Below are 26,331 nucleotides of genomic sequence, written 5' to 3' on the forward strand. Positions count from 1 at the left end.
GAGTAGTAAGTGTGTCTGTTGTGTTAATGCTAATAAGTTTAATAGTATACACACAGTATATCATGCTTAAAAACTACTATGTCGTAATGTAAATATTCAAGCTAACGGTGCGCAAGCGGTGTGCATTTAACTAGTCACGCTCATTCGTGTAGCCTGATTTCAAGAGACAGAAAAGCAGAGACCAAATTATGCATACGAAAAAAAGAGACAATATTTCATGTGGGCATGACAACAGTCAATGTTTTAACCACAGATGGTCTTCTTCTAGGGTCAAAGTGAAGAAGTGAACGCACCTGTATTTAATAGGCAATTAATGATGAAACGTCACAGCATTATCTCCTAATGAACCTAAATGAGTCATCTGATATGAGACATTTTCAGAAAGATAAGAGACTTCTCTAATCTTACTGTCTTCATGTGATTGGAGAGACCTGGACGTGGGGGGCTCACACCTGATCTGTTGCTGTCTGTGATGGGAACTGGGACTTGGTTTAAGGACACTGTAACATATTGACACTCTTTATATTTACTTTTTTACATGGTCCACTATGCACATTCACATGATTTGCTGATTTATTTGCCAAATCATAATATAATGCAGGAGACAACAAGCAAGGAATGTAATGTAAACAATCCTTACTTATTGTGTATTGTGTACTTGATAGACTGTTTTATTAATGTAATATTTTATGACCACACTTGAGAAATACAGACTGGGAACATTGTCCTAGTGTATATTAGAGCCAGATTTATTGGCCGATGTTGGCCTATCACAGATATATTGGTATTGATGCACATATGTTGTTCGGAAAGCACCGAAATGAAAACCTTTTATAGGACATCATGCTGAAAAAGATATTTGGGGTAATTTAGAATTGGTATCATCACAGAGTTTATCCAGTTAAAAACTCCAGTGACAAGAACTCATTTATACAGTTGTAAAATACAGCTGGAGTCAAGACATGTAACAGCCACCTCACTAATGGTTAAAGTTATAAACCAGCACAAAAATGACAATCACCAACGTAAACCACCATGTTCTGAATAGACATATTACATTGCATTTTGGAGCATGAAACACCAAAGTTAACAAAGTACTCAGTCCAGCACTACGCATGATGGGAAATGTGGACTGTTGTTACAATAATCTCTGTCTGCAGCGCATGTGGCAGAGTACGCATCATAGCTGAGCAGACGGTGTTGCGGAGTCAAACGGTGTCTTCAAGGTAAGTTCAGTTGCTAACTAGTTTGTTACCTAGTTAGTGAGATGCAGTGCTGGAAAGTAAATAAACAACGTCCCCATATTTGACTCTCCTGTGACAACCATCATGTCACTCGCTCTTCTCATACTCGTTTGTTACATTAGCTAGCTAGCTAACCACATAGCTACTTTCACACCCTGTCAGTTGAGCGGAGTGAATGAGCATCTCAGCACATTCTGCCTACACCCATAGGGCCGAAAGCCCATTGGTCTGACAGCCCGTTATCAGAAAACAAACACCCCTATTTCTCCGAAAACACACAGTTTCCCTGCAGTTGTTTGTTCAGTGACTGCCAGCCAGTGATTAATGTGTAAATAAGGAGTCCAGTAACACAGAGAGGGTACTCGTCCGGCGGGTCAGGGGGAGAGAAAATTCACGGAACGCACTGCTGCTAGCTGTTAAAACTAAACAAAATCATTGTCAATCAAGTATGATTTATATACGTTTATTCATCAGTGTTCATGTGGCAAAATAAGCTATGTGTAGGTTATTAAACAGTCATTTCTTGGATGTAATGTTAGATAAGAGAGTTTTAGGTAGGTTTCCTATGTGTACATATGTGTTTGTGGGAAAAACTGTTCATTATGGTTAGAATTTAAGGTACAATGTTATTCATTTTCAGTGTCATTGTTATGCAGTTGTGCCAAGAAATTGCCAGGAGGTGTCTGTGTCGCTATACGAGTAGTGTATGCGCTGGGAGAGTCACAGGGAAGTCTCGCGTGACCGAGTGAGTTAAGGAAAATCGCTGTGTACTACACTGAAGCAGAAAACGCTGTGTAGCGATTGTAAACTTAAAGTGATGTTTTTGCATTCTGCAGGTAAGTTGGTGATGTTATTTAGGTACCCTGGACTAGGACAAGATTTGCACTGTACTTCTCTGACACTGTGTTTTGTTCTGTGTTTATTAGCGACTGTATTAACTGTGGAAGTTTAGCTAGTTAGCAGCTAATGGAGGTTTACGCCCGCCATTGTAGTAGTAGGAGTGCGAAGCGCTCAATAAGCCCTCATGTGCGGGAAACCTCCCGTTACTCATATTAGCATGTTTTATGGTTGTCTATCATTGTTATATTTACTGGGATTTGAAGAAATATGGTGTTATGCTGAGTAAAAATGATTTGTAGGGAAATGAATGAGACATATCACCCTAGTTGAGTTGAGAGGTGATGTGATCTTCCATTTTCGTGCATTAGTGTTGTTTTGTTATTGTTTATTGTGAGCGGGTGAGTTAAGGAAAAATCTCCATGTAGCACACTGAAGCAGAAAACGCTGTGTAGCGATTGTAAGCTTAAAGTGATGTTGTTTACAAATTATGGACTGGCATGCAGACACTGAACTACAGGGAAAGTGTGTATTTGCAGAGAAATGGGTCTTCGGACAAATGGGCTTTTGGTCCATTGAGAAATTACTATTGGGGTTTCGGAATAATGGGCTGTCAGAACAATAGCATGGCACCAGTTTGATACACCCTTAAAAGAGTTCTAGTTGTTGCATTTACAATATTTACATTTTAATAGTCTTCAGAGGACATCATTTTTTTGATATTGTATATGTTCACTTTACTGTTACCACATCAAATAAAAGACAGTAGTGTGCCAGTGCTATTAGTTATTTGCAACTCAAGTCATTTTTTCAGTAAATACTTTTGTACTCTAACATAAGTAGATATTTTGATGACTACTTTCACCTATACTTGTTTTTGCAAAGTAATGGTACTTTTACTTGCGTACAGTTTTTGGCTACTCTAACCACCTCTGCACAGAGGGTTATATTTTCGGGAACCCAGTGGCATGGCCAAATCACATTCAAATGCGCCCTGCCCAGCGCGTCAGGATCGTGCCTTCGTGGCTCCTTTGGCACACTTGGGCACGGAGTGAGAAAGAATACATTATCATACATTATAGGTGATTATAGGTTGGCTGTGAGATTAGATTGAGGGCCAGCATAGTGATTTTATGCAATACTGTACTATACGGACTAGTCAGGTCTAGAGGTTAAGTGCCAATTATCTGATACTAGTCCAAACCTGGAGTGTGTAGAAAAGGGGAAAAAAGAGGAAAGAAGCAGAGGCAGTTAGCAGGTCCCTCGGACAAGGCCTCGCCAGCTCTGGTCTCATGAGTGGTGAGCTCCTTCTTGAAAGTAAAGTTCAGTTTAGATTGTTGGTGGGTGGATCTCTGAAATAAAACAGGTGGTTTTCCACAAAAAAGTCCATGACCTGGAAAGGTGTGAAGCTGTAATGTGTCCCGAGTAGCACTTCCAAAAACCTTGCGTTTTCCATGGTGTCTCCACTCGCAGAACTCATTCAATTCACGTCCTTATCAACACACAGCATAACCACACCTCATTATTATTTCTCAATGAAAACCAATCCAAAATGTTTAAAGAGGGCCTATTATGCTTTTCCTTATTTTCTGTCGTATACATGGTGTTACAATGTTGGATATTCCTATTAAACGTTACCAAAGTTGCCAAATAATGAGGAAAACATATGTAAAAGTAATCCCTGTGAGCCAAAAGCTTCTTCAGACTGCTCTGAACGCTCCCTTCACTTTTCATGTCATACTTCCGTGAGATGTATTGCAAAATACATCCCAAATTTCTTCAGATGGTCATCTGCTCAGGGCACAGCAGTGACAGCACGCCCACGGAGAAGAAGGAAGAAAAAAAAAAAGAATGCCCACAAAGTAGAGGGACGCACTCATCCACCCGCTCAGTCTGTCTGAGTTATTGGGCTGCTCTGCTCAGGACTGCTCTTAACTGCTACTCAGGTTGTTCAGTATGTCTCACAGAAAGTGCCATTCCTGTTGTGTAGGAAAGTAGGTAGGTAGTAGGTAGTTCCTTGATGGACAGATGGCTTTACTTCTTGCTAAAGTAATCGTTAACTACTGCTAACTGTAGCTGCCGTTCACTAGTTAGCTGTGCATTTAGCAGTCCTCTTAGCCATAGATATATATCTATATCTATACTCTTAGTTAGCTGACTCTAATCATCTGACTCTCGGAGCCCGGGACTGAAAACCTCCTTCTCCCGGCGGTCCAAAGCTCCTATGCTGGCTCAAACGGCTTGGGTCAGACAGAGGGTGAACTGAGGGGCCAAAGGCTGCTGGGTTTACCAACCAAAATAATTACTACAACATATTGCATTACAATTACAATCCTACAGGAGACGAATGGGCATCTGGAATATTTCATGTATCATAGAAAAACAAAAAGTGGCTGTACCATGTTTTTCATAAAAAAATGGGCAGAGGAGATCTGACAAAAAACCCAAACCAAAAATTTCAGTTTATTTAAGATATATTATAAATAGAGTATACGTTGTCTAAGTATGACAACAACGAGCAATACCATTTTTTTCTCTACTGTAATGTCTGGATCCTAATGTAAAATGGTATAATTTTTCAAAAATCATAAACTGTACAATGGATAGAAAACCTTTATAAAATTCCTAGATCCTACATTTTGATAATAGAAATATCACAGTACCCCCTCTCATGGGGATTACTTATTTTTATAGGTTTGGGACCTGTGCAGACCCCTCTCAGCTTCAACCCCTGTTTGTGGGGGGAAATCAAAGAGAACATGAGAAGAACATGGAAAGTCCACATAAAATCAAACCCAACAACTTAAATGGTGACACTATAAACACTGAAACACAGTAACAACCACTACTTGTTACAGTGATTTGAAATGTCAGAATTAGATGCTGATCCAGAACAGGCCTTGATGTGTGCCAAAGCATCTTATTAAAACATGCAACTTTCCCTCAAAGCTAAATAAATATCTCAGCTGAAAACTGTCAAGTCATCCTTTCACTCCCTCTAAAACACGGAATGCCTTTGAACTCAGAGGACTGAATTATTGACAGTGACCGGCCCACTGTTTCCTCAGTTATCTCCATGCAGCTTACTTCATCATAGCTGTGCTTTGCTGCAGAGGGCACGGCCGTGTGTACACTGCACCAGGAGAGGCTTCATAAATGATTTACCAGCTGGTTCTCCCTCAAAGCTCTAGAGGAGACACAGACAGAGCAACACAACACACTCTGACGGAAGCCTTTGAGGAATGCTCTCCATCCTAATCAACTGCTACGAACTGAATTCTACAATGTTTTTGTTTGCAAACATGGCCAAAAGTCATAATCTAATTAGGATGTGTTGGTGTTGAGAAAATAGGACTAGAAAAGCACATACCCACAGGTAGTGTGTAAAATGAGAACCAATTATCAATCCAGAGTTGTTAGTTGTTTTTCTAATTTACTGTTCATTACACAATACTTAGTTCTAAATTTGCACTGTGATTGGCTGACTTCCCCATGATTTACGGTAGCACTCCCTTCTGCATTGGTTCTCAGAGTGGGGGCCCTGAGGATAGGCCAAGGGTGATGCAAATGTGTTCATTTACAGTTTGTCATTGTACATCCCAACATGGAAAAAATAAGGCAACCCTGCTAAATATGCAGTTATGTCATTTGCAGAGAAGCTATCGACTGCAGCAATGAAGCCTAGTAAAGTCAAGATACATCTTGAGACAAAACGTTCCTCTTTAAAATTACCTGTATGATGACCTGCGTACAGGCAGTCCTAGTTAAAATTTGTCTGTAAAAACTGATGACTTATATTCTAAATGATAATATGCACATTTATTACACTTAATTGATAATTGTTTGTTTGAACAAGTTACATCGCTGTTGTTTCTTTATGTGTTTGATAAAACATATGAATGGTGTCATTTTTAGCTGAAAAGGTTGCATGTCAAGTGTGTGTATGTGGGGGGGGGGGCATGTGGGGATGCCATGGGTACCACAGCAGGTATCACTTCGCAGTGGTGGAAAGTAACCAATAGATTTACTCAAGAACTGTAAATTTAGAGTTCCTTTCCTTACTTTATTTGATATATCCATTTTAAGCGTGCAACAGTGCAGGGGAAAAAATAGAAGATGAAACTACTGATTATGGAAAAATAATCAAGCAGTGGAGCAAATCAAAAAGTGATTTGATGCACTCAACACCATTTTGGGCAACGAACAGTCTTGCACAGGCCCCAGCAGGGATCTGGATTCTCTGTATCTAATGTTCACACCAATGTGAAATAAAATCAAGAGCATCAGTATAACTCACCTAGTCATAAAAAGTGACATAGTAGACTATGTCCAGTGTTTGCCTTTTTAATGGTGTAAATCCACAAGTTTGAAAATACAGTGGAAAGACAACAAAGAACCCTTGTACGAAAGCCTACCAATGTTCAGGTTTGGGGAAGCCCCAAGTTATTAATTCTCTGGAGTAGAAAAGGGCTATAAAATGAAGAGTGGAAACAGCTCCCACCTGAGACCATAGAGCACGGTTCCATCAGGGTGCAGTCTGATCATCCGGTTCTTCACTGTCACCCCGTGGACGAAGGACTTCTTGTCATTAATGAAGTAGGTGTCAGGGACCCACAGTTGGTCTGCCACCCGGTTGTCCAGGGTGAGGTTGAGAGGAATGCCTGTGTAAGAGAGGCGCTTGTCTCTCCAGGACTGCTGGAAGTACATGGTGATGGTGTAGTCCTGTGGGAATGACACAGGGTGAGAGGGAGGTTAGCACATCAACATGGGCTGATGACTCATGGATCTCTCCTGCCCTGTGCAATTCCCTGTGTGCTGTTATGTGTCCTGTATCGCTGAGAGTTGCAGACATTCAGACATCAAACCTTCCGTTTGTAAGTAAAATTATTGCAAAAATTGTGTATCAGCAATTAAGTAACCATGACAACTTCTGTATGGAATGATATTCATCTAGAAACTGATCTAGACAAGATTTCAAGATTTCATTCTATTGGACCTTACTGCTAGCTTTGACACTGTACAATGCTGTCGGACAACTGGAAAACTGGGTTGGACTTTCTGACAGTCTGAAAATAGATCACGTCCAATCCCCAGGACAGGAACTGTTTGGTCTCAATCGGCAACTATGTATCCAAGCAGACCAACATAATTTGCATGCTTCCATTAAGCCAAAGTATGTAAATCAACATCAATTATCATAATTATGCAAACAACACCTAAATGTACCTTATTCTGTTGCCTAGAGAATACAGTCCCATAGATTCTCTCTGTATGTGCATTGAAAATATAACGATGATTGGATGTGCCTGAACGTCCTTCAGCTAAACAAGTGTCTTTGGTGCAAAATAAGAGAGTCAGCACCCATCATGACTCCCTGTCTTTGAAAAGTAATAAATCTCCATGCTAAACTCTGACTCATGGTTAAACTAACAGTCACATCAAATCAATAACATAGTCTGCATTCTGTGAATCCATCACAGTTACTGAATATCAGCTTGTTTTTTAAAAAGTTATGTTTTTATCATGTGGTCGCTAGGTTTTCAAAATGCCACCACATTACTGAGACTGGTCTTATGTAGGTTCACAGAGGATTAATTGTATGATAATACTGAATTCCTGATCCATTATTGTTTTCACATGAAGTGAAATGACTGCATGGAGCAGCTTTTCTTCTTCTTCTTCTTGACTTCATTAGGTCCAGCCATGCCTCGTTTCATGGGAATCCCTTGTGTGTGGGTATACAATACGAATCCCATGTGGGTAAGGTGGACTCCACCAGAAACAACAAAAACTACTATATAGGGAGGCAATTACAGAATGTAGTAACATTTAATTACTGTTGCAGAGAAAATGTCTGCCATAAATAATATGAAAAATGGGGTTTGATTGAATGCAGATCTGAAGGATTATGGTCTGAAATTGGCCTCTCAAGCTGCCAGTAACAGCCAATAAAGCTGTGGCAGTAACAGAATGTGTTCACTGGGCCAACCATGCCCACCTCCACACTCACTAACAGGCGGGCTACTTTGAACTTGTAACATATGCAGAGCGGATGCTGCAGCACTGCGCTTCCACTATAATCAATGAAACAGAAGTTGTGAGGGCAGCACGTAAGTGGTGTGTATACGCCATGGAGATCCACTCTATAAGTGTAACAATAGGTCAGTCCTCTATTTATATTTTTTATGCGTGGTGTACGCAGTCCTTTTACACAGAAATTATTCATAAAGTGTTTATATTTTATAGCCATACTGTATATCAGCTACTTTGTTTCAAAGAGGGCTTCCACTTTGGGGTCTTGATCACCTTGCTGGTACCAGCAGGCGGTTGCTTAGTAACTTTATCTCTTACATGTAGTCTGTAGATGTTAACTTATCCATACTATACAAACTTGAAGTACTCAAGTTGAAGTTTCACAGCACTGTGCTGGATCCAAAAACTGAAGACAATCCCAAAAAGAAAGCTCACCGTCTTGTTTTGCCTGTGACTCACACAACACTATGCACGCCTTACGTGTGGTGCAGGTGTAGCCAGTAAAAAGATTAATTCGGAGGCACATACGCTCCAAGAACAGTCTGCATACGTTAGGTGTTCAATGTAGCCAAAGCGTAAGACTTCATATAGCTCTTACATCACCCCGGTTCCGATGTCGCCACACTGTATTCCAATTAAATTTAAATTTTCAATTCTAGATCCTCCTCCTCATCTATAAGGCTTTGAATTATCTTGCTACAGAGTATATTGGTGAACTACTATAGCCTTATGTCTCTGCTAGGCCCCTCAGGTCCTCTGAATGAAGCCTGCTAGTTGTACCTCGTTCAAGACCGAAAACACGTGGGGACTGTGCGTTCAGGGTCCCAGGGTGTGGAACAGTGCCCCCCTGGGAGTCAGGTCAGCAAACTCTCTTGGGTGTTTTAAGTGACAGCTGAAGACCTGTCTTTTGTGTGTATTCGTGCTTGAGTTGTGTACACTATTTAGATTTTGAACTGTGCGTGTTAGGATTGCTGCATCACAGTGCCTGAATAGAAGGGTACTTGTGTGTGAGAGAGAAAGAATGTCTGTGCACAGTTGAGTCGTGTGCCATGATTCACAGTCTGGGCTGTCAGAGGGCAGAGTGCTGCTGCTTTCCATGCAGTCTGTACCTTCTTTTCAAAAATAACTTGTTCCAACCGCAGCACAGACTGCTGAGGTGGATTATGTTGTGTAACGTCAGTTCTTATTAAGCAGCGAGAACAGTCACTGGCCTGCTTGCTCCAATTCTTTCCACTACTCCTCAGAGAGCTGGAGCTCCCTCCGTCACCTTCCCTTCAGTGACTGAACCACATCAGCCCAGTTGAAGGGCAGTTCCTGCTGCAGTCCTGTGCTCAGCACACCCACCCACTCCAAACTCCACTGGAAGCACTGCTGTTCCTCCACATTTTCATCCTATCATAAAGTTAAGACAACTCATATGATCTGACATAAGTATCTGTTTTCCAGTCACTGTTAAAACAACTTTTCTGAGTTGAATACTTTGACAGCTGGCTCCTGCACCACATGCTACATCACAGCACGCCCAACGATTCTTTATGACTTGTAAAATGTCAATGCTGCATGGTCAAGTGTAGTTTTTTCAAGTTTTACACTTGATAAACTCAAAGTATTATACTGTAGCTGTACTAGATGGGAGCTCTGTTTTCCCCATAGTAACCCATAACACTCACAAATCAGGTACTGTAGTGGTACAGGATGGTAGAAATTGTAGTACAAAACGCAATGTATGTGTTTTTGATGTGTTGTATGTATTAGGGGTGTAACACAAAGCTTCTATCTGTATCTGTTTATTTAAGAAAAATGTGTGGGAGTGGTTTCATCTAGTGATGTGGAGCGCAGTGACACCATGAGTCATACAGTCTGACCACCTGAGGAAGACTGTGAATAGTGCTGGATCTCTTCATCAAGCTTTTATTTTGGTACTTAAGCTGACCAACAATGTGAATTTGCATAATAGCTATGTAGTTTCACCAAGCACATATGACATTTAGATTTAACATTTAGCATTTTTTAGATTTAAAATTCAACATTTAGATTTAGATTTAATATTTAGCTTTAACGTTGACATTATATTTAATATATTTTTATAGGAAAAGTAAATATGACAAAGTTCACAAATATTGCTCTGGTAAAAACCTACCTATTCAGGCAACCTGTCTGCACCTGGCTCCTGGCTATACAGTGCGAATTAGCTGCTAACAAAGTTAGCTTGTAAATGTACCTATTGGAAAACATTTACAGCTGACTCCTAGAGTGTCTTTCAGTCCAACCGAACACGTCTATCCTGATTGACAGGTTCCCCGTGGTAGGGACTTGCCAATCACAAAGTAGCCACGCCTTAAAGCATGCCCTGCTGTAGCATCTATGTTACTCTAAATGGGACCATAATTTACAAAATGAACATCATGCTGTATTGAAGAAGACTAGCGATTGAGACCATAACCTCATTAAGAAAAAATATACTGAGGTAATAAATCAAGTGAGAAGTAGACATCGAACTTGAGTCGCCGCCTGCTGGCCATTAGAAAGAATGCAGGTTTACGGCACTTCTGCATTGGCTTCACTTTTCAGAGCCCAAGGTTGGTGCTTGGTAAGAACAGAATAACTGGTCAGTCATACAGTTAGCTCAGCTCAGACCCAGCACTATAAAAGACTAACACATTTTAGCACAACGACTAGCTTGTTTGCCAAGTGCACAATTATGCAATTACACTGTGTTACGTCCCAGCCTTTGGCGGCTCTTTGGGACTAACAGATATTCCACCACCGACCCAATTAACCACAGTGAGACACCTTTAGAATAACCAAAGCCACAGGACAACTAAAAAGGCACAAAGTCAAGACATAAGCAACACAAAAATCCCAGGCTGAGAAGCAGTAAAACCAGCAGTCCCCATGCCAGAAGCCTCTCCCCCGATGCTAGTAAGGCTCTGCCCAGGTCAGGTGCACCTCATTGGGCAATCAGAATGAACACCTGGGCAGAGCAAGACAAGGCAGAAGAGGAAAAAGGGACAAGTAGCACAGGGAAACACATACAGCCGTAACAACTGTATATGTGTATATCTGGCTCATAATGTTCCATCAACATTGTTCTTATATCCCTGGAACACTGACACTCTCCTCTATCCATTCATGTATAATGGTATATTTGGGTGGTGTGTTAGATACATACAGGCAAAAAACCCAAATAATTGTTAATAACAATAAATACATGCCGAGCTATACATTTAAATAAAGGGATGAAAACTGATAAATAATCTCATTTATATAGCACCTTTCAACCTTCATGGTTCCCAAAGCGCTTTACAGCTAAGTCTCATTCACCCATTCACTCACACATTCACACAACAATGGCGACCGAGCTGCCATGCAAGGTGCTGGTCTCCATCGGGAGCAACTTAGGGTTCAGTGTCTTGCTCAAGGACACTTCGACATGACAGGGGCAGCCGGGGATCGAACCCCCAACCCGCTCTAACCAACTTTACCTCCTGTGCGACAGTGCTAACCACTGTGCCACCATGCTGCCCAATAAAAAACTGTGATTGAGACAGATAGGGTTAGGGTCGAACGGACAGACAACAGACGACTACTGTGTAAAAGCGATGATACTGTTTGACAAAATGGATCTGTTTGTTTGGTCAAAAATGGAATGAAAACATCTAAGATCCCTTGTATATTGATTGGTTCTGAAGGCGGAGACAAGGACAGGCACAGAATAAAAATAAAAAGGCTGATCATCATCACAGGATGCGCAGTGGTTGAGTGCTTCAAAACCTGCTCAAGGTCACTGAGAAAAACCATGACAGAGGTAGGCTTAAAAAATGTAAAAGGTAAAAAGAAATGCACTTCATTTTTGCAATTTATATTAGCTTCTAAAAGTCTTGCAGGCATTCGGATGAACTACTCATCAAAATTCAGTTGACTGCAGGTAACCTTTGGAGAAAGCTGCCAGGAGAATGTTGCATCATTGCTCTTCTATCGAGCTTATCTGAAGTGCAAAGCTGCAGTTAAGATTCCACTCACAGCTCTCCGGCTTTCCAGCATTCGTTGCAGTTTGTAAAGATGCTTATGCATGCATTTCCCAACAAGCTGGGGGGAAACAAACTTTCTGAAAAAAGGCAAGCATGTACTTGAGGCACATCTGAACATTTCCCTCTGTGGTCATAGAGCAACACAAAGACAAAGACAAGGGTGGTTAAAGAATACAGACAACCACTGCTAGTTCTGCTAAATACTTAAACTGGAGCATTCAAAGTCTTACATGCTAGAAGGTATTTTACTAACAAATATTCAGACTCCTGATCACCTGGATTCGCAAGCTGACAGTAAGGAGAAACCAGCCTTTTCCTTAATGGAACTATAGTAGCAGGGTCAGTCAGTCTGTCCAAGACATTTGTTTAGAGCAAAATATTTCAACTAATATTTACCAGACTGCCATGAATTATCAACATTTATTGACCCCCAGAGGATGATTCCTAATGTTGTTGGTGACTTGACCTTAGGTTGCTGTGACTCTCTTGTTCTCTTCAGTTTCTAAAAAGCTCTTTTGTTTTGTCTATGTTAATAATAATAATAATATAATTTAGCTTTTTTTTTTCCCTGCTCAACAATCTGCCATGTTTTGCTATTGCACTAGTCTCTCTGAGTAACTGTAGTGTGCAATTCGGGGCATTACCCATTGTGTGTAGAACCAAACACTTGATTCCGTCCACATTGAGCAACTCCCCCAGCCTTTGGAATCCCACACATAGCCTACATAGTATACACAATTATCAAATGCCTATTGCTTGTTTTACACCTTATAATTATCATGGCTTTTATATACATGCTTATTTTATTTTCTTTAACTTACAGAGACACCTTAGTGTGTTATTGAAAGTAATAATAGAAATATGCAGCAACAGTAAAGTTTATCACTGCCCCCTCTGCACATATAAGGCTGTGCAACATATGTGCGACAACCATGTCCAAAATAAAAAAGATTTGCTGTAGCCAAATATGAGTAGCTTGTACAGCACAAATAACCACCGAATGAATGTTGAAGCAAAAAGTGTTGTGCCAGTACCACTTTATGTAATATTTCTTACAATCTTCAAAAATGTAACTACATTTGTATTCAACATATGCTTTTGTTTTCGATTGTTACATTCAACGTCAACCTCAGATGGACCTGAATACATTTTAAACGGGAAGGAAATGCGAAGGGCTCATACTTGCGTAGGAGAGAAGAAAATTACACCTGCACACTACTTCCCTTGCGGAGTTACACCACCAGGGAGCGCCAATGGACCATAATAACTGAGAGAATAGTTATTCTAATAATGTCATATCTGTCATATGACTTTGTTTTTTATAATGACTGATCAGAGTACCTGGGCTACACATCCTTGCTGGGTTGAAGAAAGCATAATTTCAGTATTACAATATTCCACATTCAAAAAAAAATGTTTTCGAACTGCTGTCTAGACAAGTGTACAAGATGTGACTTCAGCAGTCCAGCATATTATTCAGTTGCACTCAAATCAAATCAACTCAACTGCAGCAGGGCTAATTTTGTCTGTAGTCTTAGTAACTATCCCACGAACTTTAAAGATTGCAGATGCAAAGTTTTACGACCATGACAGTGATTTGCAATGGGCATAGTAAATATGCCCCAAGTCTTGTTTCATTCCCTTGTGAATCTGTATAATATTGAGAATGACTGTCAGAATATCTGTTTACATTTAGATCCAAGTATCCTGCTCTGTGTAGCACAGCAGCAGAGCACTGAGTAATAAACGAGACAGATTAGCCATTTAGCCAGCCACTGGAACTGTTAGTGGCCAATAATAAACTGGTGATGACATCACCTCTAAAGAGGTAAGAAACCGCTGCCTCATAAAACTAGAAACATGGAATAAGAAGGACGACCTGTGTGTTGGAAGCAGGTGGGGGTTACAGTCCCATTAGGGATGAAGACTTTCTAAGAGACTATTATTAGAAACAGCTGTTCCCCTCAGCACCCGCTTCGTCATCATCGCTGTGGCATCTCTGTTTCAGCAGCAGAGCAATGGCCTTAACGTGAACTGAATACATGCATACAATGCATATGAGCTGCACTAAAGCATGTTTGCCCATAGAACCTACATATCTACCTACCTCTCTCTGTCCATCCATATTTTACAGCAGCAAACAAAAAAGCTGCACAGCAGAACATTAACAACTATGCCACCCCACTGCAGTGTGCTCCTGCCTGACCTAATTCTTCCCTACCCACAGTCATCCCTGGGTGCAGCCTGGAAGACATCATAAGGGGGGGGGGGGGGGGGGGGGGTGTTAGGTGGTGGGATAGCAATGCAGTCCTTCTGTAGCCTACTTCAACTTCTGATCTGAGAAAAACTGAAACTGCAGGCAGTAGTGCTCGTCCATTGATTGGCATACTTTGATCCCTTTATATAGTTATTGAGCAATAACATGCATGTTAATTTGCATGTGTGCCTGCCAAGGATCAATGTGTAATGTAAAAGGTGTCACTTGTAGTGACAAACCAACAAACTCTGAACTTCCTCTCAGCTATAGAGAGCTACAGAGGTAATTTTTTGGGTTTTGCGGCTCATAGCTTTACTGTTTTTGTTCAGTCTCAGTGCTCTTATCAACCTCATTTCCAGCAGCAGTCTGCTGGTTTCACTGAGAAAGCTATAATAAACCCACTTTACTAGCTGCCCATCAGATCAGATACCTGCCCGGGTATGTAAGCTTTAACAATCTTCTTTACCTGGCAATTTAACATGATTAATCAGTATTATTGCTATGGTTTCCTACAGGATACCTCTGAATTTGATTGGATTTGACCAATACTTTGTCTGAGGTGTCCTGGAATATGCTTTTGATGCCAGCCAATCAGAAACAAGTTTTGCCATTTTGTTGTGTAAGGATATGGAACAAAATGTCCCTCTGACTCAGCAGAAAACAGTATAATGTCATGGTCTATTTTATATCATGATTACTGCATCACAAGGGGTGTATGCATTTCCGCTATTAATATAACCCTAATAATAATAATGACAGATGACATGAAAATCCATAATAACACAGATGCTGACACTCGGTTATCTGCGACCAAGCACGCCTTATGCTGTTGTCGAACCAACCAGCATGCTCCCATCCCTCCCCTTGTTTCCATGCCAACCTTAGCATGCACTTGCAAACAGGTAAAAAGTGACAATTCAGTACGAGCCGAGGTTCTAGCAGGACCAAAGCAAGGACAAGAGGAATGACTCCCACCACCATAAACAAGAGCAGAAAAAGAGTTTGACTGCTTTGATTAAGGGACTAACATACTAGTGTAAAACCTCAAGAGAAAGCGTTGGCTCTATTTTGCACCAATTATAAAGTTTCTCGACATTGTAATACTGAGATTTCACTACACTTTCCAGGAATGTATTACATGAGCAGGTCATATACTGTTTTTTTATTACTATTAGTATTTTCTTTAGAGCACTTGAAAGTGGAGCATTAGGCACATTAGGCCCCATCCCCAGTGATGTCAGAGCAGATATTTTCCATTTGCTGTCATAGCAAAACCCCCTCTGTGACATCTCTCAGTGGGTGTGGCAAGAGGCATAACGTGCTTGGAACCCATAAAGATGCCCTACATCTCTACCTCTACGCCCTATGTCTTGAGTAGCTTCTGTTTAGCATTCACTGTCCATCATTCGTCTGAAGGGAGGCATCTTGGGGGAGTTGAGTATGTTCAGTAAGATCACGTCGCATTATCAGAAATTCTTGCTAATCTTGTATACATCTGGTTATTTCTCGCGCACTCAAAATAAGTATAGTATGATTTTCTGAACCAGATGTAGGGTTTTCTTATTTACTCTTTTTCAGTTTTTACGAAAGATTTTAAGCATTATAAGAAAAACATTTATGAATGAGGCTCCTTGTCACTTCTGAGTGGAATGCTGCCCTGAGAAATTATACAATATGGGGTGGTTGGGTTTGATATAATATGGGATTTGATCTGACTCTACGTGGGACTCAAAAAAATAACAGAAAAATACAAAAAATGAAATAATTATAATTATACAATTACTAACATTCAGAATGTCACAGTTTGCTAGTCAAAATGGTTGCAAGAAAAAATTCAGACAGCAGACACACAAACGAGCGCGCATGTGATCAGGATTGCCTGCTCAAATTATTCCATTCTTATGAACGCTGCATGTGTGCTCTCAAATGTTGACTTATAGACTGAGTAGTGCTCAGAATTTGTTTTGTGCTCAAATCTGGCAATTTACTTATATAAAACTGTAAACTGAACTAAATGCTGGTGTGACTGGCCCAGTCAGGGGTAAAGGGTAGGGTAATGTTACACAATGAGCAAAACAAAATCCATATCATGGTTTGTTATATCATTAACACCAGGCATAATAATGAGTGATATTAATGTGCAGTAGGACAACTACAAATGACTTTTCACTGTCTGGACTTTATATTGAGTTAGCAGAATTGTGCTGATTTTTACACAATAATTCCTGTCCATTACAACTTAGGTTTTATAATCATTGGACCTTGGTGATTCTCCAAGAATGGAGCACTACCAGCTAGATATAGTTGGGCTCACAGCACTGGGTAAGGAACCAAACCCCTGGAGAGGTGTGGGGATACTCATGAGCCCCCGGCTGAGTGCCCTGAGGAATGAGAGGGTTGCCTCTATGTGATTCCAAGTCACAGAGAGAAAGTCTCTGACTGTTGTTTGTGCTTATGCACCAAACAGCAGTTCGGAGTACACGGCCCTCTTGGAGTCTCTGAGTGGCGTCTTTGAAAAGATGCTGCCTAAGGGCTCTACAGTTCTGCTGGGGGACTTCAATGCTTACATGGGCAACGATGGCAAAACCTGGAGGGGGTGACTGGGACGAATGGCCTTTCTGATCTGAGTGGTGCTTTGTCATGGCCAATCCATGACTAGCACTGAAGTTCAATAACAAACACCATGTTTACGCGTTGGGTGATTTATAAGTGTACCAGAACACCCTAGGTCTTCGACACTCGGGTTAAGAGAGGAGCAGAGCTATCAACTGATCACCTGGTGATGAGTTGGATCAGATGACAAGGGAGGCTGCCGGACAGATCTGCTAAACCCAAACGTGTAGTGAGGGTGAACTGGGAACGTCTGGCCCCTGTCCACAAGGTCTTCAACTCCCACCTCGTGAAGAATTTTTCTAGAATCCCAGGGAAGGTTGGGGATGTGGAATCTGAGTGGGCCATGTTCAGACCCTCCCAGGGGTCTTCTCAAGAAGCAAACAGATACTGGCAGGCCTGGAGGGCTGCAGCTTCGGTGGTCATGGAAGCAAAAATCCGGGTGTGGGAGGAGTTGGGGGAGGCTAATGAGAACGAAGCTCCGACCGATTGTCGAATCTCTGATACAGGAGTAACAATGCAGACTCCGTCCTGGAGGTGAATTGTTCCCTCTGGCTTGGGAGTGAGATACTGCCTCATGCAAAGGAGTTCAAGTATGTCCTGTTCACGCATGAGGGTAAAATGGAGCATGAGATTGACAGACAGATTGGTGCGGTGTCAGCAGTAATGCAGTAATGTGTTGTTGTACTGAACCGCCGTGGTGAGGAGGGAGCTGAGCTGGAAAGCAAAACTTTCGATTTACCACTAGATCTCTGATAGGGACGTCCGTCGTGTACACAACTATAGTGAGTTCAGGAGGTCAAAGTTTGACCTTTGTTTTCTGTTTCACATAAGTTTGACTAACCTGGTGGTATGATTACAACCAGTTTGTCTGACTCTTTCTTGACCTGTTAGAGTTCTTTTTAGTGATGTCACTGTGTTCACAGATCTCAGTGTTATTACAGTAGTAGTAGAGTACAATGTTATTACTCTATTACACTATATGTTAAATCTCCATCAATTGCTCTCCAAGCAACAATTTTTCCAGACAAAGATGTCATTATTGGACAATTTTGCAAAACTCTTGATTATATTCAATGACAACATTTTAGAAATTCTTTCTTTGTACAATATAAGGACGTTTTTCCTTGCCACTGTTGCCAAAGTGCTTGCTCGTGGTGGGAACTGTTGGGTCTCTGTAATAACATTATAGAGTATGGTCTAGACCTGCTCTATTTGTAAAGTGTCATGAGATGACTTTTGTTGTGATTTGGCGCTATATAAATAAAATTGAATTGAATTGAATATCTGCAGATGGCAACTATGGTATGGTTAAGGTTAGGGAAGAATTATGGTTATGACAGCTATGGCTAGGCAACTAAAATACTTAACAATACAACAAAAATACAAAACAAAAATATACATTAACAATAGCTCTGTGACAGAAGGGGAAGTCCAGTCTCCTCGCAAGGAAGTTCTTTTTATTCAAACACGTTGAAGGCTGGGTTGAAGCAGGTCCCCATTGTACGATTTGCATACAAAGTAGGATAACATTTATAATAAAACCCACAGGCTCATGTTGTGTTGTCCGTAGAATAATATTTCAGTGCTGACCAGCTATATGACCTCCCTGCCCAGCTCAGGTCAGTCCTGCTCTTCATCTCTCTTTTAAGATATGCCATCTCTGACCATGTGATCAAATGGGGCTCCATTAACCTCCTGTCTAATAGCTCTGTCTGTCTGGACAGGCTAACGAGTGAAAGTCAGAGCTGTTAAAAGGCTCAGGCAAAGCTGGCTACTCCCAGATGGGAGACTAAGTGCTGGCTGGCACATTTCAAGCTGTAACCAAAACCTGAAGTGTTATTTAAACAAAGTCTTTGCTCTTTGTTTTGAACAACTTCAGCCAGGCTGTTGTAGTTTTGTTTTACTAAAGTAATGGCAAAACGTAGCAGCTTCTCTATGGTAATTTGTACCAAGAAGTTTCCAGCACATTAATTAAAGCATATGTAAAATATATACAGTTCAACAAAATGACACCATTGTTATTGAATTTGTCTTTTTACAATGCATGCATTTTTATATTTTATTTTATTTTTTATTTTCAATTTCTTATTTTTATATTTTGTACATACTTTTAGTTCTAAATTATGCTACTTTCTACTCTTGAATGGGAGCACCGGTACTGTACAATTTCCCCCTGGGGATCAATAAAGTATTTCTGATTCTGATTCTGATGACTAGGGTCAATAACCTGACTATTCAACAGAATGATACCCTGGTTTGACAATACATCTGTATTGCTTAGATAGTGAACTATTTTTAAAATGCAACTACCGTGGTGACTAGTTGTCTAGGTATAGCTCAGATTTAATTAAATTAATCTTACAGAGGTGACCTAAGATCAGTACGTGTAAGTGTTGTATGGGTATAGCCTAAAGACACAAAAGGATTTTTTTTAACAAATAAAAAATCTGTATTCACCTTTGGTTTTATGGTACAGCTATTGTAGGTCACAATATCACCTCTGATATATGACAGCATCTGGTCTGCTAAAAGTGACTGGATGTTTATATTAAAATTTATCTTTTCTTCCCATTGAGAAAAGCTATCTTTTACAATGCATGTAAAAAACCTGACTATTCAACAAAATAGCTAGTAGGTCGCAACATCACATACAGTGACAGAGACTCATGGTATTTTGAAAGGCATTTTGATGGGTGTATTTAATTTACAAGGTGTGACTGAAGATGAACTTTCAAAAAAAAGGGGTGGATTTTTGTATTGTTCAAAGAAAAAATTGGGCATGTTTTTAACAGGCCATATGTAACAATTTACATGTATTAATCGCTATTTTCGCTTCGACATGACGGGAACCCCCAACCCGCTCTAACCAGCTTTACCTCCAGTGCGACAGTGCTACCCACTGTGCCACCATGCTGCCCAGCAGTAAAGGATGTTACGTTTTGCACGTTCCCATGTGAGCCTCTCTTCAGTTGTCCATGTTCAGCTCACTTACAGCACCAACACTAGCTTACAAATGGAGTCCACTAACATCAACAAATGACCAGCACCCACCAAAACACAGTCCAACACAAGGTCAACGTACCTTGCTTGCTTACGTGGATGAATTGCTAGCTAATGTCAGCTAGTTCATCCAGACTCCCAGGGCTGCTCTGGGTGGTAAATTGGCTAGCTTGCTGTTTGCAAATCACTTCATCAGCTAACGTTAACGTTACAAAGCAACCAACACCAGATATGTGCAGTATAAGTTACAGCTTGGTGGCTCCCTCGCTAACGTTATTGCTAGCAAAATACTATCTAAGTGGATCTGCTAGTTGGCTAGCTTGCCAAATCACTTGTGTTGATCACGGTGTTGATTTTAGGCAACAATAAATTATGTAATGGTACAAAGCAAAAGGTATATAATAGGGTTGGGCAATTATCTATCGCGATTGGCTGAGTCACCGGTTGTTCACTGCTCAGCGACAGACTCACAGAAAACAGCATGTAATGTTAAAGCCAGAATATTTTCACATCTAACTCTGTGAATTAATGGTGATTGTTGGCACAATGGAAAGACTAACCAAGAAAGTTTGTTTTGTAGTGGAAGAAAACCCTCTCCTGGGCCAGATGGGTGCAGGTCTCCCGCCACACTGTCTACAACAAACACAATACTAAGTCTTCACAGTCTCTTCACAGAAGAATACAACAGAGTACAATAAATCGAGATGGTCCTAGGAGCAACTAAAACGTCTCCGTGTGTGCATTGATTTTTATGCCAAAATATGCTCCTCCTAATGGATTGTGATGTTTCTGGTTGGTCATAGCTCTATCACTCAAACATAGAACTTTCATTATGCTGATGCTATGCAGAATACCTACCTACCGAAACTTGACTCTGCTGTCTAGCATCAGAGCAACTTCCAGTATCGATGCTTTTCTTACATTCTTTATTTAAAAACAACAATAACTCTTCTGACCTGTTCAGGGCAGAGACCTTTCACTTTTCAATGTTTGCGTGCTCGACTGTACTTATTTTCTGCTCATTAGTGTTTCATATTTTCTTATGATTAAACTCATCACACATCTAGGTTATGCATTGATGATACAAATAACACAGTTTTCTTAACAATAGATAGAAAAATAGAGCACATTTTCCATTTAAGTTTTCATAGAAAATCTTTTGTTCGCAGAGACATAATCGTGTGACCTCATGTTTGATTTATCAAGCAACAGCCGATGCACTGTTACACCGGTGCCTTATCTAACATTCCTCAAGGGCTTCATCATGTACACTGTGTGCTCATTATGTCCTTGGTATTCCATTCTCATTCACCACTATATTTCAGCTTATTACTAGATTTCTAAAATATAAATAAAGGTTTAATCACTGATCAATCACTTTTAAAGATGTAATCTTAATGCATAGCATTAGCAAAAAATATCCCACAGTTTCTGTCACGTTTTAAGTGTGTTTTACAATGAGTTAACAGGCAATTAAGCTGGTCTTAGTTTGGTGAAAGAGAGAAACTTGAATTCAGAAGGTATACGTTGTATTTTAATGTTGAATAAGGAAAATAGGTGTAAGCATGTCATTTGACATTTTGTGAGTTTATTTATTAGACTGAAAAAGCGCTTGTGGAACGTAGCGAACTCGCTGCTTGCACACACAAATATATCGGCAATCGCCGGTTGTTGGGCTGACTGTGGCTGACTATGCTGTATGGACCACGGAACCAATGGTCCAAATAAAATGTAGGAACATTACAGGTAGTAATGTAAGTCTGAATATGACTGTATGATTTGTTTGTTAATGGCAGTATATCAGTCTGGTGTATGACATGTCATTGTTTTGGCTGATGTGCAGGATGCTCACTTGCGCCTACAGAGTGCAGGTGCGAGCAACAGGATGCTGACTGCCGTGTGATTCCTTTTTTACTCTGTTTGAACAGATCAATTTCACAATGCTCTACTCATTTCCTCACAAGGCAACGAGACAAAAAGATTTGGCGTTTTATTAATGATGATGACGAATAGAATATACCCTGACTGGCTGACTATGTCCAATGTCTTAGACAACAAAATCTCACCTTCCTAATACAAAAACCAGAAGAGGACACTGTAACTACATTAGCACATTAACTGCATGACACTTAGAAACACTTAAGTTAAGGAATTGATTATTTAATACAAATAGTTATACAGTTAGATTTAGAAGGAAAAAGCTGTGCTCTGTGAGGGAGCTCTTAATTAATCTGAGCAGCAACAAGCATTCTGTTGGAGAAGGAATCATCTTGTAGCAAACACATACATGAACATTAGATTTTAGTTAAATCAATAATCCCAAAAAGCTTAGCTCATAAAGAGTAGGTTGGTGTGGTGTAGAAAGCCGTAGCAGCAACATATGCAAATGCAACAAACTGTCATTTGGTTGCCAAACAGGTGATGAATGAGGCAGTGAAACAACTGATGCCAATTAGCTAAGACAACTTGGTGCTCTGCCTGAACTAACACTGTGCTCTGTGTTTTTGTTGTATTTAATCCAACACATTAACTATATAAATGTATTCACCTGAATTACTACAGATTCCTAATATACTTTTTAAAAGTAAACATGTAGAATATTTTCCCTGGTATCCATCTTAGTTTAGTGTGTTACCATGCTGAAATTTGCTAAACACAGCACTAAAAGTGCCCTCTGGAGTTTTCTTGTAAACAACAAAGTTTCTGTTTACATTCCTGGTATCTGACCAAAACACATTGTGAGTATCCCTGAGGTCTACAAACATGTTGAATGCATTTTCGTCCTCATAAAGTATCTGCAAAGCCAATTTTTCTTAAAGATTTGAAACCTGCGTTTCATTTTCTTCTCCAACGAGTCACTATGTCTGTCTACTTTTTGGTGTTGGCCAGGAAGTGCGCAGTGGCTTCATCAAAGCTTATTTGCTGTAATTGTGCGATAACACCAAAACAATGATCTAAAAGCAGCTGTGTAGAGCTTGGGTGAGTTGGGTGATAATTTAGGGTTTGTTACTAGTAGCGACTCCTTTCATACTACACATACACTATATGGACAAAAGTATTGGGCCACTCCTCTTCATCATTGAATTCAGGTGTTTCGTGAAATTTCTTCTCTCCTAGATATTCCACAATCAACTGTAAGTGGTATTATTGCAAAGTGGAAACGTTTAGGAGCCACAGCAACTCAGCCACGAAGTGGCAGACCACGTAATGTTACAGAGCAGGGTCGCCAAGTGCTGAGGCGCATAGTGCGTAAAAATCGCCAAAGCTCTGCTGACTCAATAACTGCAGAGTTCCAAACCAGCTCTGGCATTAATATTAGCACCAAAACTGTGCACCGGGAGCTTCATGGCATGGGTTTCCATGGCCGAGCAGCTGCATGCAAGCCTTACATCACCAAGCACAATGCCAAGCGTCGGATGGAGTGGTGTAAAGCACGCTGCCACTGGACTCTGGAGCAGTGGAAACGTGTTCTGTGGAGTGACGAATCACGCTTCTCTATCTGGCAGTCGGATGGACGAGTCTGGGTTTGGCAAATGCCAGGTGAACGGTACCTGCCTGACTGCATTATGCCAACTGTAAAGTTTGGTGGAGGAGGGATAATGCTATGATGTTGTTTTTCTGGGGTTGGCCTAGGCCACTTAGTTCCAGTGAAGGGAAATCTTAATGCTTAATCTTACCAAGTCATTTTGGACAATTCTATGCTTCCAACTTTGTGGAAACAGTTTGGGGAAGGCTCTTTTCTGTTCCAGCATGACTGTGCCCCAGTGCACAAAGCAAGGTCCATAAAGGCATGGTTGGATGAGTTTGGTGTGGAAGAACTTGACTGGCCTGCACAGAGCCCTGACCTCAACCCCATTGAACACCTTTGGGATGAACTAGAACAGAGATTGCGAGCCAGGCCCTCTCATCCAACATCAGTGTCTGACCTCACAAATGCTCTTCTGGATGAATGGGCAAAAATTCCCACAGACACGCTCCAAAATCTTGTAGAAAGCCTTCCCAGAAGAGTGGAAGCTGTTATGGCGGCAAAGGGGGGACCAACTTCATATTAATGCCTATGAATTTGGAATGGGATGTCATAAAAGCTCCTGTAGGTGTAATGTGTAGGTGGCCCGATACTTTTGTCCATATAGTATAGCTAGTGGATTCATTATTAATATGAAAGTATTGATTGAGTGTTAAGAAAAAGTATAGTATTGTATCAAGAGGTCTGTGCAGATTCCAATCCTCACTAATTGTGAAAAATTAAAATGACATCTGTTGTCATTTGTTGTAAAAAGCTGTTTTGCCAATGTCGTAATAGATAGGGAGGGTGGAATAAACATCATTTTAAGGTTTGAACTCACTGTGAAATGCTTGTTGGGAATTCTACATATTAAATTTCATACAAATATAGTGTGTGTACTTCCTAGTCTGTCAGTTTATGGAAAATTCATTATTTATTCACCTGCTGTTGGATTCTTATGTAAATATTTTGGCCAGTCTTACCCTACATGCCGGTAAGGCTTCAGACTGCAGCACCGTTTTATAGTAAAGCCTCAGTTGGCCTGATCTATCACAAACTTACAGTAAGAGGCTGACTATTCACTGGAAAGACTACATTTGGAGGTGTCACAGACAAAATACATTTTTTGTTTCTGATCAATGACAAATTTAAATATGCATAAGCCACCGTCCTATAAATTAAGTGTTAAAAGCATAAATTAAGGGCTACAAAGTGCTTTTGTAGGTCTGGCTATGCGAGACTACCTCCATCCCAACACTCATTAGATTTTCTAATCTTTCTCCTGTAAAAAGTGTCAATTTGAAAACTGTTGATAGAGAAATCTATGATTCATCTAGAGTAAAATTAAATTTTTTTCTGGAAAGAAATGTTGCAGTTAAACTTTTCAAATGTAAATTTTCAATACTCTAAACAACACAAATACATTCTCCTGTGTTGTGGTGGGGTGAAGGCAGAAATCTCAGAGACAGATAAATCTGGTAAAATAAAAGCAAAGAAAAGTTTCAGTTATAAGCGGTTATTGAATTACAGGCCTCTTTAAAGTTAAACTGCCCATACTAATGTGGAGCGTTAGAGCTGTGTGCCCCCTGTTGACCCCAGATCTGAATGAGCTGTTTAAGGCAGGACACATCCTGACACCTTGATATCTTCTCAGTGCAGAGATGAAGGGCTGTCTGCAGGGCTTCTTATAAATCGTAATCCTGATGTGGTGCCGGACACGTCACTCTGCCAGGCCGATCAATAACAGTAATGGGACCCTGTGGGAGAGTTTCTTTTGTCAGATTTCTTCTTTTCTTTTTTCGTAAAATTAGATCAGTAAAATTTGAAAATTCAATTACATTATCACATGTTCTAAATAGAGATACATTATGTTGCTTAATCCTTAAAAAATTCCAAATGTATAGACCTGGATTAAATGTCATCAGTCTAATTTTCTCATATTAGCCAATAAGGGCTCATTCGAGAGCAGTAATGTAAAACAACTCCAAAGCATTCACAGTCTAGTTACTAGCTACTATTTAGATGTAATAAATTACTGCTAATACACAAAGTTATCAGATCCATTGACCACTATGTAATCTTATTAGTTGGCTGTCAGTGCAATGCACAGGTAGATGCTGATGGGACTGAAGGCAATGTGCGCATTTTCATTAACAGCTGATGAGCTGCTTATTGCTTGTGTACTGATGCTATTGATTGATTTTGGCAGCAGCAAGCTTCCTACAGCATCAGCAACAGTGATTCATATCAGAAGATGTGTCATTAAAGCACATAGCACTCATAGGACTCATGCAAAGACATGCTCAAAAATCACCAAGGTACAGTACACTGCAACACTAAGTCAGGCAAAAAGCATGACTTAACACAAGTGTTCTGCCAGAGTTCAGCTACCAACAGGCCCCAAACAGTCCTGGATGTGGGCAAGGTGGAGCTGCAGAAACGATACTAATATCCAATACAATCAGTGGGCCAGCTCTAACCAGCCCCAACCCGCTCTAACCAGCTTTACCTCCTGTGCGACAGTGCTAACCACTGCACCACCACCATACCTTATGTACTAGTCTCAGTAAGTCTCAGTTTAGCTCTTAGGCTAGTTAGTTCGATTGCACAAATATAAAAGCTGTGTTCGAAATGACTTTCTTACCAATCATTGTTGTATTGTGTCATCACTGACAGGTGTAGAGACATTCAAGGGCTAATTTAACAGCTATAAAATGTGATACATTGTGTAAGGTGCTGCAGCTGTGATTGTGGTAGCATGCAGAGCTGCACTGTTTAACCACTCTAGCCACGTTACACTCAAAAGAGCCC

The 26,331-nt window shown here is 40.5% G+C and overlaps 1 protein-coding gene across 3 annotated transcripts in view; it reads right to left on the reverse strand.

Moving 5' to 3' along the window:
• Window positions 1-26,331, reverse strand: part of gabrb1 (gamma-aminobutyric acid type A receptor subunit beta1) — a 67,957-nt gene that overhangs the window by 30,219 nt on the left and 11,407 nt on the right. For all 3 annotated transcript variants that reach the window (XM_070920996.1, XM_070920999.1, XM_070920998.1), the window contains one exon: window positions 6,583-6,803. In XM_070920996.1, the coding sequence (XP_070777097.1) occupies window positions 6,583-6,803 (221 nt within the window). The remainder of the gene's footprint in view (window positions 1-6,582; window positions 6,804-26,331) is intronic.

This window comes from Enoplosus armatus, chromosome 15 (genome assembly GCF_043641665.1).
Source record: "Enoplosus armatus isolate fEnoArm2 chromosome 15, fEnoArm2.hap1, whole genome shotgun sequence".
Taxonomy (NCBI): Eukaryota; Metazoa; Chordata; class Actinopteri; order Centrarchiformes; family Enoplosidae; genus Enoplosus; species Enoplosus armatus.